This window comes from Oncorhynchus nerka, linkage group LG20 (genome assembly GCF_034236695.1).
Source record: "Oncorhynchus nerka isolate Pitt River linkage group LG20, Oner_Uvic_2.0, whole genome shotgun sequence".
NCBI lineage: Eukaryota > Metazoa > Chordata > Actinopteri > Salmoniformes > Salmonidae > Oncorhynchus > Oncorhynchus nerka.
The window spans coordinates 42,054,823-42,067,650 of record NC_088415.1 but is presented as its reverse complement, the minus strand read 5'-3'; the positions used below and the strand labels follow the sequence as shown (position 1 = coordinate 42,067,650).

At 42.3% G+C, this 12,828-nt stretch overlaps 1 protein-coding gene across 3 annotated transcripts in view; it reads right to left on the bottom strand.

Moving 5' to 3' along the window:
• LOC115124777 (rho guanine nucleotide exchange factor 25-like) overlaps positions 1–12,828 on the bottom strand; it is a 181,004-nt gene that overhangs the window by 7,480 nt on the left and 160,696 nt on the right. For all 3 annotated transcript variants that reach the window (XM_065005509.1, XM_065005510.1, XM_065005511.1), the window contains 6 exons: positions 8,040–8,129; positions 5,256–5,348; positions 4,935–4,985; positions 4,618–4,695; positions 4,068–4,259; positions 1,094–1,274 (listed from right to left, as the gene is read on the bottom strand). In XM_065005509.1, coding sequence (XP_064861581.1) covers positions 1,094–1,274; positions 4,068–4,259; positions 4,618–4,695; positions 4,935–4,985; positions 5,256–5,348; positions 8,040–8,129 — 685 coding nt within the window. The remainder of the gene's footprint in view (positions 1–1,093; positions 1,275–4,067; positions 4,260–4,617; positions 4,696–4,934; positions 4,986–5,255; positions 5,349–8,039; positions 8,130–12,828) is intronic.

Sequence of the window (12,828 nt, the reverse complement as noted above, 5' to 3'; positions counted from 1 at the left end):
GTTGTAAAGGGAAAGGGTGATACCTAGTTAGTTGTATAGGGAAAGGGTGATACCTGGTTAGTTGTATAGGGAAAGGGGGAGACCTAGTTAGTTGTATAGGGAAAGGGTGATACCTAGTTAGTTGTATAGGGAAAGGGGGAGACCTAGTTAGTTGTATAGGGAAAGGGTGATACCTAGTTAGTTGTATAGGGAAAGGGGGTGACCTAGTTAGTTGTATAGGGAAAGGGTGATACCTAGTTAGTTGTATAGGGAAAGGGTGATACCTAGTTAGTTGTATAGGGAAAGGGGGAGACCTAGTTAGTTCTATAGGGAAAGGGGGAGACCTAGTTAGTTGTATAGGGAAAGGGTGATACCTAGTTAGTTGTATAGGGAAAGGGGGAGACCTAGTTAGTTGTATAGGGAAAGGGGGAGACCTAGTTAGTTGTATAGGGAAAGGGGGAGACCTAGTTAGTTGTATAGGGAAAGGGGGAGACCTAGTTAGTTGTATAGGGAAAGGGTGATACCTAGTTAGTTGTATAGGGAAAGGGGAGACCTAGTTAGTTGTATAGGGAAAGGGTGATACCTAGTTAGTTGTATAGGGAAAGGGGTGACCTAGTTAGTTGTATAGGGAAAGGGTGATACCTAGTTAGTTGTATAGGGAAAGGGGGTGACCTAGTTAGTTGTATAGGGAAAGGGTGATACCTAGTTAGTTGTATAGGGAAAGGGTGATACCTAGTTAGTTGTATAGGGAAAGGGGGAGACCTAGTTAGTTGTATAGGGAAAGGGTGATACCTAGTTAGTTCTATAGGGAAAGGGTGATACCTAGTTAGTTGTGCAACTGAATGCATTCAACCGAAATGTGTCTTCCGCATTTAACCCAACCCCTCTGAATCAGAGAGGTGCGGGGGGCTGCTTTAGTCGACATCCACGTCTTCAGCGCCCGGGAACAGTGGGAAAGGCCAGACATGAGTAAAAGTAAGTGGTAGTTTACTGTGCAGAAGATATCTGTCTGTGTCTCCTGTCCTACCATTGAGGAAGTTGGCAGCATGGGGTTAGATATGAATCCTGAAAGTAAAGCTGTTGTGTTTTTCTATCAGTATTTCTCCGATCCTACCGTTGAGGAAGTTCCTCTGGTTCTCCAGGATCTGTCCCACATCGTTGACCCAGGCCCTGCAGACCTCTGGCGAGGCAGCCTGCAGCACGTATCTCACAACAGTCCCGTCAGCCCCCCGTGAGGTCAGCACCAATCGGCCCGCCTCCCCCTCCACCGGAGCCTCAACCCCCAGACAGCTCACCTGGAACAAAGCACAGGTGTATTCAGTAGTGTTGCATAATTCCGGGTTGCAACTTTCCCAAAATGTCCACATTTGCCGGTTGTAAGATTCCCAGAATGAGGATGGAATAAGCAGGGAATTCTGAATTACCAACCAGAACGTCTGGGAAACCTACACATTTTGGAAAAGCAACCCTGCACTTTATAAAAAGAAGAAGACGTTGATTCAATATACAACTGTAAGGCAACCAGCTGCAATAAGATTGTGAGTTTGCAAAAATGTGGGCATATACACTCTTGGAAAAAAGGGTTCCAAAAGGGTTCTGCGGCTGTCCCAATAGGAGAACCCTTTTTGGTTCCAGGTAGAACACTTTTTGGTTTCAGGTAGAACTCTTGGGTTACATCTAGAACTCTCTGTGGAAAGGGTTCTACCTGGAACCAAAAGGGATTATTCAAAGGGTTATCCTATGGATACAGCCAAAGAAACCTTTTTAGTTCTGGATAGCACCTTTTTTTCTAAGAGTGTAGCTGAACCAACATACATTCTCAAGTTGAATTGAATCTTCACTCAACTTTGAATATATTCTACTTTATTTGCATACTTCCCAGAGTGCCTTGCCTTTCGAGTGAATTGTAGTTACCACCCATGACTTTAATGCTTTTCATTAATGTAGCCTTGAAGTTAATATATTCATTTAGAAACTATCTTTAAAATCAAACTCTTTATGAAAATACATTACATATATTATAAGGTATTTCTTTGAGTGCCTAGATATACCCTTACACAGTGGTCTGAAACTCCTGGTTTACAGGCCACATCAAGCCTGCAAGTCACATTATGCTGGCATGCCATGTGTAGAGACTATTTGAATCCAGTCAGAGTGAGGATATTCAACAATTGGAACTTTTAATCGACCGCAACCTGTATTCACAATAACTGACGGGGTAGGGACAGGGAAGATTGATATTGAAATAGCCCAAATCAAATAAACTAGAACAGCCATCTCAGTAACGTGTGAAATAAATCAAACTACTAACAGATTAGATTACCGTAAAACTTAAATTAAATATAGAGTCTCAAATAGTCGCCTGTCCCTTTTTAATAACCGGGCAATGGCACAAATTTCAACAAATAAACGCCTGTTTCAAATAAATGCCAGGTCTAAATGAATTATTTACAAAGTTACCATGAGGTTTAATGTTTTATTTGTTACATTAAATACTTCAGTAATGAGTAGAAAATGACAGAAATCATACATTTTGGGGGGCAAGTAAGAAACTGCTAGCTATTGGCTACTAACATCTGAGAACTGCTAGCCAACTGGCAAGCACAAAACCATTCAACAACTTCTGGAGTACAGACCCCTAGAAATCATATGATTGCCCTCTAGTGGCGAAAAGGAAGAACTGCCGAAAATGCACAGTCAAAGACTGTAATGATTTATTTAAAAGAAAAAATGTATAGAGGCATACTAAGACAAACAAGAAACATGGCACAGTGTGTAAATGATTACACATTAGTGCCGAAGATTAAGAAATTGATTCAACTGCTGTAAGTGATTGCTGGAATTAAACAATGAACTATGCAAATGAGCAACAGCTGTGTGCATTAAGGAAATAGACGCCTGGCTCAAATAGAAGTCTGTCTCTGATAAGCACCTGTTTTGTGTGATTTAAAGGTCCAATGCAGCCGTTTTATCTCTTTATCAAATCATTTCTGGGTAACAATTAAGTACCTTACTGTGATAGTTTTCAATTAAAATGGTCAACAAAAAAAAGAAAAGTTTAGAAAAGGGCAATTTCTCAAGCAAGTATTTAGCTGGGACTGTCTTGGAGTGGTCTGAGTGAGGATGGGAATACTGAAAATGAGCTATTATTAGCAGAGAGTTTGGATCTCTCTATCTTATTGGTCTATTAACAAATGTTCCGCATGGTGATGTCACCATGGAAGGCCAACACTCCATCCCACCAAACAGGAAGAAAATTCAGGCGGTCTTTTCAAACAGCTCTTACACTAAACAGGCATTGTTATCATTTTCACAGTATTATTCCAACCTCATTGTGTGGAAATATAAAACACAGGAAGAACTTGTTTTTAATTCCATTGCGCCTTTAAGCAAATAAACACTCAGGCTATTAATTGAGGTTTACGGTACTTTAAAAAATGTATGTTATTTATGTCTGTGTAGAATAAGAATAATCAACTAATCAAAGTGCAAAAACATGCAAAAACACAGGTATTGAAACAAACAATTCTGAAAATCAACCTGCTGGGAAATACAATAATGTTGGGTGTTGTTTTGAGTTGTTTTGATCAAACATAAATTTGTAATTTTACTCAACAAACGTGTCCAAATTCAGCTCACTTCGAGTAGAGTTTGCTGAGTAAACATACTTTAGCACAAATGCATGCATTTCAAACGGAATGTTCCAGTAATGTTACATCCACCATTTTTATTTGAACGTTCCTGTAACGTTCCATCCACCGGGAACAAATCACATCTGACTACCATCTGGTGGAAGGAGGAAGACATCCTGGAGTGTGGGTCATTTAATACCTCACCAATAAAACAGACACAGATGCTTTTTAGGCTTCCAAGAACAATCAAGAACTTGTACACAATGTTAGATTTGGAGAAATGCCGTGTTTGTTTACATCAGTCATGCAATTCATTATCTGGGACTGAAAGAAGTTACGTAACAGTCTAATTAGTTTAGATTCCTTATGGTTAAAAGCCTATGCAGGTAATGCATTCAATCTAATCTGAAATGAGAAAAGAGGAGGAAAAAAAATCTGGAAAGAAGAGAGACCTACCTTGATGCTGCTCTTGAAGGTGTAACCAGGAAGTGAGAATCCTTTCTTCCTGTCGATTGGCTCGCTGAAGATGACCAGCTGTTCAAACAGGAAGACCCGCCTCTCCTTGGCTCTGGACAGGAAGCTGCTGTCCTGTTCCGCCACTGTGAAAGTGTCTTGCTGGAGCAGCTTCCCCTGCGCCGTGATCTTACCCTGGAGATGAAAGAGAAGGATGGAGGGAAGAGACACAGGGTGAAAAGAGAATAGGGGTTGATTACATGGCTTACTTATGGCTTGCACCAGTATTTTGCAAACATCTCCTTGAGCCCCCAGCCAGTCCACTTAGTTGATGTTTTGCAGAAGTAGCTGACCTGATTCAAATGGTCACCTAATCACTAAGCCCTTTCATTAGTTGAGTCAACAGTGCCAGTTCTGGAATACATCAAATACATTGACTGGCTGGGCCTGGGGTTACTCGAGAAGAGGTTTGGGAAACACTGGCTTACAGTACAATATTTTGCTTGCGTGAGAGCTGTATTTGAAAGAGAGAGACCTAAGTGAAGTGCCTTACCTCGAAGCCCTGCAGTCGTCCCACGTTCATCATGTCGTTACAGCGTTTAGGCACAAAGCACATCACCTCTACCGCTTTCTGTGATGGTGAAGGAGAGAGAGAGAGAGAGAGAGAGAGAGAGTAAGTAAGTAAGTAAGTTATTTAAATCAAGCAACTACTGAATACAGGTTGTTTGACTAGAAAGAACCCTTAATAGCACAGAGACAGCGTACAGCCTCACACTTGCCTCTCGTCATCACCTATTCCTAGATAGTTTATATAGTAGATGAATGGTAGATACAGTGTAATAGCATGAGTTGTATCAGACGAACACCCACCTCGAGCTCTTCTGTGTCCATCCCAGCTTTGGTGTAATACTTGAGGAAGTCCTGTTCACGTAAACACAGCATGGAGTCAAGAGCATTCAAGGTTTACGAGTCAATGCTATGTAAGGTGAAGACATCTGGGAGGTGTTTTATTAGTTTGAATACCAGAGAGAGGTACAACAGGCACAAGGTTGGCACTAGGTAGATGTTCATGACTTGTTCAAATAGCCACTCATCTTTTATGTGCATTCCCACATTGAATTCGACCTTGTCGTCGTGCAGGTTTACGCGCCCGTCTGTCTGTGCGCATGCGCATGTGTCTGTGTGTGTTACCTTGAGCAGCAGCTGGTACTTCATGATCCTCTGGACTGGTTTGATCAGCAGGTCGTTCAGCTGTAGCCTGTGACCCAGATGTTGCCTCAGCTCCTGATAGGGCCAAACACACACAGTCATTCTCATGAACATATACACCCAGGTCCAAAATGATTGGCACCCTTGATAAAGATGAGCAAAAAACACAATATAATATTAATTGTACAAATACTGAGCGATAGTATATTCTTTGTACTAATAGAATTGTACAAAAAACAAGGAGATTTTGTGGTTGGGCCGGCAGGTAGCCTAGTGGTTAGAGTGTTGGTGTTACATCTGAGTACGGGAGGCAAAGGCAGGTGCAGGAGAACAGAGTAGAGTTAACAGGCGCACTTTTATTCCGGTCAAGAAATAGGCATCAAAGTGCCCCAAAAAACACAGAACATGAAACAAAAGTATAGCGCGTGAACATCTCACATAACAATCAACAATTACACACAAAGACATGGAGGGAAACAGAGGACTAAATACATGCAGTGTGATTATGGAATGAAAACCAGGTGTGTACGGAACAAGACAAAACAAATGGACATATGAGAAATGGAGCGGCGATGGCTAGAGAGCCGGTGATCAGCGAACGCTGCCCGAACAAGGAGACGAGCCGACTTCGGTAGAAGTCGTAACAGTTGGGCCAGTAACTGAAAGGTTGCAGGATCTAATCCCAGAGCTGACAAGGTTCAAATCCGTTGTTCTGCCCCTGAGCGAGGCAGTTAACCCACGCCATGGAATGTGAATTAAGGCAGCCCCCCCGCACCTCTCTGATTCAGAGGGGTTAAAGGCGGAAGACACAGTTGTACAAGTAATACATTTTTTGCTCAAAAAGATATGGGTCAAAAGTATTGGCACCCCTGTTTCCAATACCTTCAATTATGTTTACGAGATTGGAGAGCACATTGGGAGGGATCTTGGATCATTCCTCCATACAGAATATTTCCAGATCCTTGATATCATTCATCTGCGCTTATGAACCATAGGTTTTCAATGGGGCTCAAACCCAGAGACTGAGATGACCATTGCAAAATGTTGATTTTGTGGCCCAAATGACCATTTCTTTGTGTATTTTGATGTGTGCTTTGGGGGTTATTGTCTTGTTGAAAGCTCCACTTGGGGCCAAGTTTCAACCTCCTGGCAAAGGCAACCAGGTATTTAGCTAAAAGGTCCATGTTCATGATGCCGTTGACCAGGACGAGTGGAAGCAGAATAACATCACCACCATGTTTTACAGTAGGTATGTGGTTCTTTTATGCATATGATTCTTCTTTTCAATACCAAATAGCTCTATGTTTCTATGTTCGGACCGTAGCACGGGTTCCAATCCAAGACATGAAAATAGAGCCACAAGTTTGGGATACACACAGAGGCATTACTTCAACCATATACTGTGTCCTCAATATGACTTCATGTGGCCTACAGACACATTACCACTACCACACTAATATTACCTTCACCTAACCATACAGTTGAAGTCAGAAGTTTACATACACTTAGGTTGGAGTCATTAAAACTCTTTTTTCAACCACTCCACAAATTTCTTGTTAACAAACTATAGTTTTGTCAAGTCTGCTAGGACAACTACTTTGTGCATGACACAAGTCATTTTTCCAAAAATTGTTGACAGATTAGACCAATTATTTAACTTATAATTCACTTTATCACAATTCCAGTGGGTCAGAAGTTTACATACACTATGTTGATTGTGCCTTTAAACAGCTTGGAAAATTCCAGAAAATAATGTCATAGCTTTAGAAGCTTCTGATAGGCTAATTGACATCATTTAAGCCAATTGGAGGTGCACCCGTGGATGTATTTCAAGGCTAAGTTCAAACTCAGTGCCTCTTTGCTTGACATCATTTGAAAATTTTAAAAAATCAGCCAAGACCTCAGAAAAAATTTGTAGACCTCCACAAGTCTGGTTCATCCTTAGGAGCAATTTCCAAACGCCTGAAGGCACCACATTCATCTGTACAAACAATAGTACGCAAGTATAAACACCATGGGACCACACAGCCATCATTACCGCTCAGGAAGGAGACGCCTTCTGTCTCATAGAGATCAACGTACTTCGGTGCAAAAAGTCGCAAATGGGTCTTCCAAATGGTCAATGACCCCAAGCATACTTCCAAAATTGTGGCAAAATAGCTTAAGAACAACAAAGTCAAGGTATTGGAGTGGCCATCACAAAGCCCTGACCTCAATCCCATAGGAAATTTGTGGGACGAACTGAAAAAGCGTGTGTGAGCAAGGAGGCCTACAAACCTGACTCAGTTAAACCAGCTCTGTCAGGAGGAATGGAACAAAATTCCCCCAACTTATTGTGGGAAGGTTGTAGAAGGCTACCCGAAATGTTTGACCCAAGTTAAACAATTTAAAGGCAATGCTACCAAATACTAATTGAGTGTATGTAAACTTCGGGCCCATCGGGAATGTGACGAAAGAAATAAAAGCTGAAATAAATCGTTCTCTCTACTATTATTCTGACATGTCACATTCTTAAAATAAAGTGGCGATCCTAACTGCCCTAAGACAGGGAACAAGGCATAGCATTATTCCCATAGCCTATCAATGTGACATAATATTACATTCCTACAACCACCAATCAACATGACCAAACTTGACATTCCTACAACCACCTCAATGGGAAAGAACATTACCACGAGGGAGTCTGCAGAAATGTAGTTGCTTTGTTCAAACAAGAGTCACAGTTGGATAACAGGGATTGAGCTGTGTTTGCCTAGAGATACTCACCTCAAAGTAAGTCTCGATGTACTCGGAGACGATGTGCTCTGACTTGGGTTTGTTCTGACAATACACCACATACATATGGAGACGCCTCTCCTGCAATACAAACAGTGAAATCACCCTGTATCAATTTACCATGTCATAAAATATACAACACTATCCATAATTGCTTTCGATTCAAGATAGGAGGACATGGCTACTGAAAACATCTCCTGCAATAGAAAATCAAACAGACACATTCACCTCGTAGCAATTTATCATGTCAGAAAAATGCTTGTACATAACACTATCCTCAACCGTTATGAACAGATGGAACTTATCATTCAAACTATTGAACATATTGTGTTGTAGGAGGTGCATGACTCAATCCATGAGAGGAAGGAAGCTACAAAACTTAAACAGAATGGAAATCATCCTCATTAGAGGAAACAAACACACTCTCTCCCTCTCTTTATTTCTCTCTCTCTCATTCGCTCTCGCTCTCCATCTCTCTCTGGCTCTCTATCGCTCTCTCCCCATGGTCAGTTTAGTGTGACTAATTGTCAGACAGCAGAGAGCAGCAGAACTAGGAGTGGTAATACGTGTGCTGTGTGCATTGGGTGCGTGTGTGTGAGAGGGGTAATGGAGCAGCAGGTTATGTATAATTTACCCACAATGCTGCCCTGTTATCATCTATGTAACCAGAGCGTTTTACAGCAAAGCAGTTTGGCTCTACCTTCGACCTAGCAACTAATCTGGAGCTCTGTAGACCAGACCAGCACCTGAGTAGAATGTCTATGGGCCCGGGGCCTGTCATGAATAACCACTGCAGTGTATGTGTTGTTGTGTACAGATCATTACTCTATGGGGAGGGAAGGCTATGGTAGTGCGCTGCTAATCCTCTGTTTTGTTGTTGTGTGATGGGGGAGGAGGGGGGGGGGGGGGGTTGTTGTTTGTGTGTGTGTGAATGCATGTGTGTTTGCGCATTCATATGTGTGTGTACACGGTGGTGGGCTTGTGCGTGGATACGTGTGTATGCGTGTGTATAAGGTACGTTGTTGCCATGGCACCGAGATGGCGGCCTTGGAATTTACTGCTGCTAATTTAATCGGTAAGTAATTATTGAGGGCGTTTCATGTTTATTTTTTTTGCACAAATGGTTTTGTTTTTTGAAAGTGTTTTGAGAGTAGAGCATGAATATTGAACAACTCTGGTTCATGATAATAAACTGGATGATAAACGCGACTGCTTCTGCATCAACCAACACATCTTGCGGACAGCTATGACCACAGACGTCAAGGCTTCCGTCAGCTTCCGTCAGTGATGTGATTCCAAAGGACATTGAAGATGAGATGAATGCAGCCCCATTTGTTGCAGTAGAAGAAGATGAGATGAATGCAGCCCCATTTGTTGCAGTAGAAGAAGATGAGATGAATGCAGCCCCATTTGTTGCAGTAGAAGAAGATGAGATGAATGCAGCCCCATTTGTTGCAGTAGAAGAAGATGAGATGAATGCTGACCCATTTGTTGCAGTAGAAGAAGATGAGATTAATGCAGCCCCATTTGTTGCAGTAGAAGAAGACGAGATTAATGCAGCCCCATTTGTTGCAGTAGAAGAAGACGAGATTAATGCAGCCCCATTTGTTGCAGTAGAAGATGAGATGAATGCAGCCCCATTTGTTGCAGTAGAAGAAGACGAGATTAATGCAGCCCCATTTGTTGCAGTAGAAGAAGACGAGATTAATGCAGCCCCATTTGTTGCAGTAGAAGAAGATGAGATTAATGCAGCCCCATTTGTTGCAGTAGAAGAAGACGAGATTAATGCAGCCCCATTTGTTGCAGTAGAAGAAGATGAGACCACATATGTTACAAATAAAGGCCATATCTCTGTGATTTTGTGTTATGTGGCTGAATGCGAAGTCAATGAGGCGTTTTTGGGATTTGATGATGTGAGCGATGCCAAACGAGCTGTGGTCTTGGTGGATTATGTATTGTGAGTGTTGGGGGAGTGCAGCTGCGTTGAAAAGCTGGTAGCTCAAAGATATGATGGGGCCTCAGTGTTGGCATTACAGCTTAATTGGGTGCTGGCCAAAATAAGATAAAAAGTGCTTGAAGCTACATGTATTCACTGTTATGCTCAAAAGTTAAACTTGGTGCTCTCACAGTCAGCGAAATGCATCCGTGTGTCAAATCTTTGTCAAGATGTTTTGATGATAGCAAGTTAGAGAGCCTGTCAACATATGCAAAGCATTTTGACTTCATTAGACTAAAGGCTGATCTTGTCCGACTGTACAGTTTGAAAATAACCTGTAGGTTTTCATACCGTTTGAGTGGCCCCCGTGGCGCTGTCCATTCAGCACCACAGAGTTAACCTGTAGGTTTTCATACAGTTTGAGTGGCCCCCGTGGCGCTGTCCATTCAGCACCACAGAGTTAACCTGTAGGTTTTCATACAGTTTGAGTGGCCCCCGTGGCGCTGTCCATTCAGCACCACAGAGTTAACCTGTAGGTTTTCATACAGTTTGAGTGGCCCCCGTGGCGCTGTCCATTCAGCAGTGCTGAATCCTGGCTGCGGCCTCAGACACTTTTGTATTTGTGAGAGGTATCTTGTATTTGCGAGAGGTATTGACATGTTGAAAGCACAGATCTGTCTGTTTAAACAACTAGCACACATCTCAGACACCCATAAGATATTCCTCCAGAGGTCTCTTCACAGTCCCCAAGTCCAGAACACACTATGGGAGGAGCACAGTACTACATAGAGCCACGACTACATGGCACTCTATTCCACATCAAGTAACTGATGCAAGCAGTAGAATGAGATTTTAAAAAACAGAACAGATAAAAATACGGAACAGCGGAGACTGTGAAGCAACACAAACATAGGCATAGACACATGCACGTACACAAGGATTTTGTGTTGTTGATATGTGGTAGTGGAGTAGGGGCCCGAGGGCACACATTTAGTGTGTTGTGAAATCTGTTATGAATGTATTGTAATGTTTTTAAAATTGTATTGCTGCCTTAATTTTGGCAGCAGCGAATGAGGATCCATAATAAATAAAGATTTTAGTTTGTAGCATACTTCCTCATTTTCAGCATCGCCTATTCTTTAGTGGCTTTAATATCTATTTCATTTCATAAAGCATTGGATTTATCAAGCTAGAATAATGTTTTGATGAGACTATTTGACATTTTGAAATGCATTTTTCAGCCATTTCGATTGATGATATGGACATTTAATTTGAACCTTATTTACTATATACCGTAAGTGTGTGTAACACTATTTCACACAATGACATTATGTGTGTTTGTGTTTGCCAATTTCGTTTAATAGCCTATGTCACTCTGTTTGTTGGATCTATCTGTTGTATGGTGAACGTGAGATTCATCCAGGTTTATTTGGGAGAAAATCTGGCTTTGAGAACAGCTAGTGCTTACCCAGCCAGCGACCTCACCACAACCACCGCACGCCACTGCAGGTTGTAACTCCTCCCGAAAATAGCAAACCCTCATCGCAAAACTCAGCCGATCACCCACAAACCTTAAACAATGCACTACGGCAGCAAGTGAATGCTCAAAACTGAATTCACATCACGCCTCCGTGCAAACCCCTGCTAAGAACAATAAGCACTTACCAGCACACTTTCTATGTACTGCCCACTCTCTCTGCAACAAGCTAGATGAGTTTGAATGGTGTCTCAAGGACACTAAATCAGACATAGCAATTGTATCTGAGACATGGTTCCAAAACAAAGTTTCCCCTGACATGCTTGACATCACAAGCTAGTGCATAGTGGTTAAGGTCAGATCATATCGCCTTCCTCGCCTTCCTTTCCAGAATTGCAATATGTGCACTACATTTCCTACCTGACTCACCACAGGGTGATATCTTCATTGATCACTTAGTGGAGACTATTGGTGCACTACAAGTGAAATACCCTGACATTGCTTTTTTCATCAGAGGAGATTTCAACAGGCAGGATGTGGGGAGGCTATGTCACAGTTTAAAGCAGATGGTCAATCAACCAACAAGATGAGAAGCAATCCTTGACCTGGTCATCACCAATCTGTCACATTTCTACTGTGTTCCTGCCATCTGGAACCCACTAGCCATAAGGGACCATAATGTCATCACTACCCAACCCAAGGAAAGAAAAATCCAGATCACGACACTGAAAAGGGTTTTCCAGCCACTGCCTGACTCAAACATCTGTTCCTTTGGACAATGGATTACCTCCCATGATTAGACTCTAAATCTGAGGCTGGTGACATATCACATACATCTCTCTAATCCAAGATGGACGAGTACTTCCCCACCAAAACAGCGAGGCTGCAAAACCACGACAAAACATGGATGACAGCGGAGATCAAGGCCCTAATCCAAGAGCATCAGAAAGCCTTCTCCCAGAAGAACGCTGTCCTATGGAACAAGTTTAGGAACAAAATACAATGCAACATCGGAACAACTAGGCAGGCCTTCTACAGTGATAAAATCACACATTGAGGGGCTTAGCCCAGGTGATGGCAGAGGAATAGCCAATGAAATTAACAAAGCACTAGCCTCTGTGATCCAGTTCATACCCCCCATCGACCAATACTGCTTCCCTGTTACCTACCATCAAGACCAGCACCAACCATCCAGCATGGGATATGTACGAGAAGTTGGTTAAGGTGAAAACCCCAAAAGCAGACAGAATACCTGGCAGCTTCATTAAAGAGTTTGTTTACGGGCTAATTGGACTCATGGCCAACGCTTCCCTCGACCAAGGTGTGATCCCAAAGGAGTGGAAAGCTGCTACTGTCGTGCCCCTCCC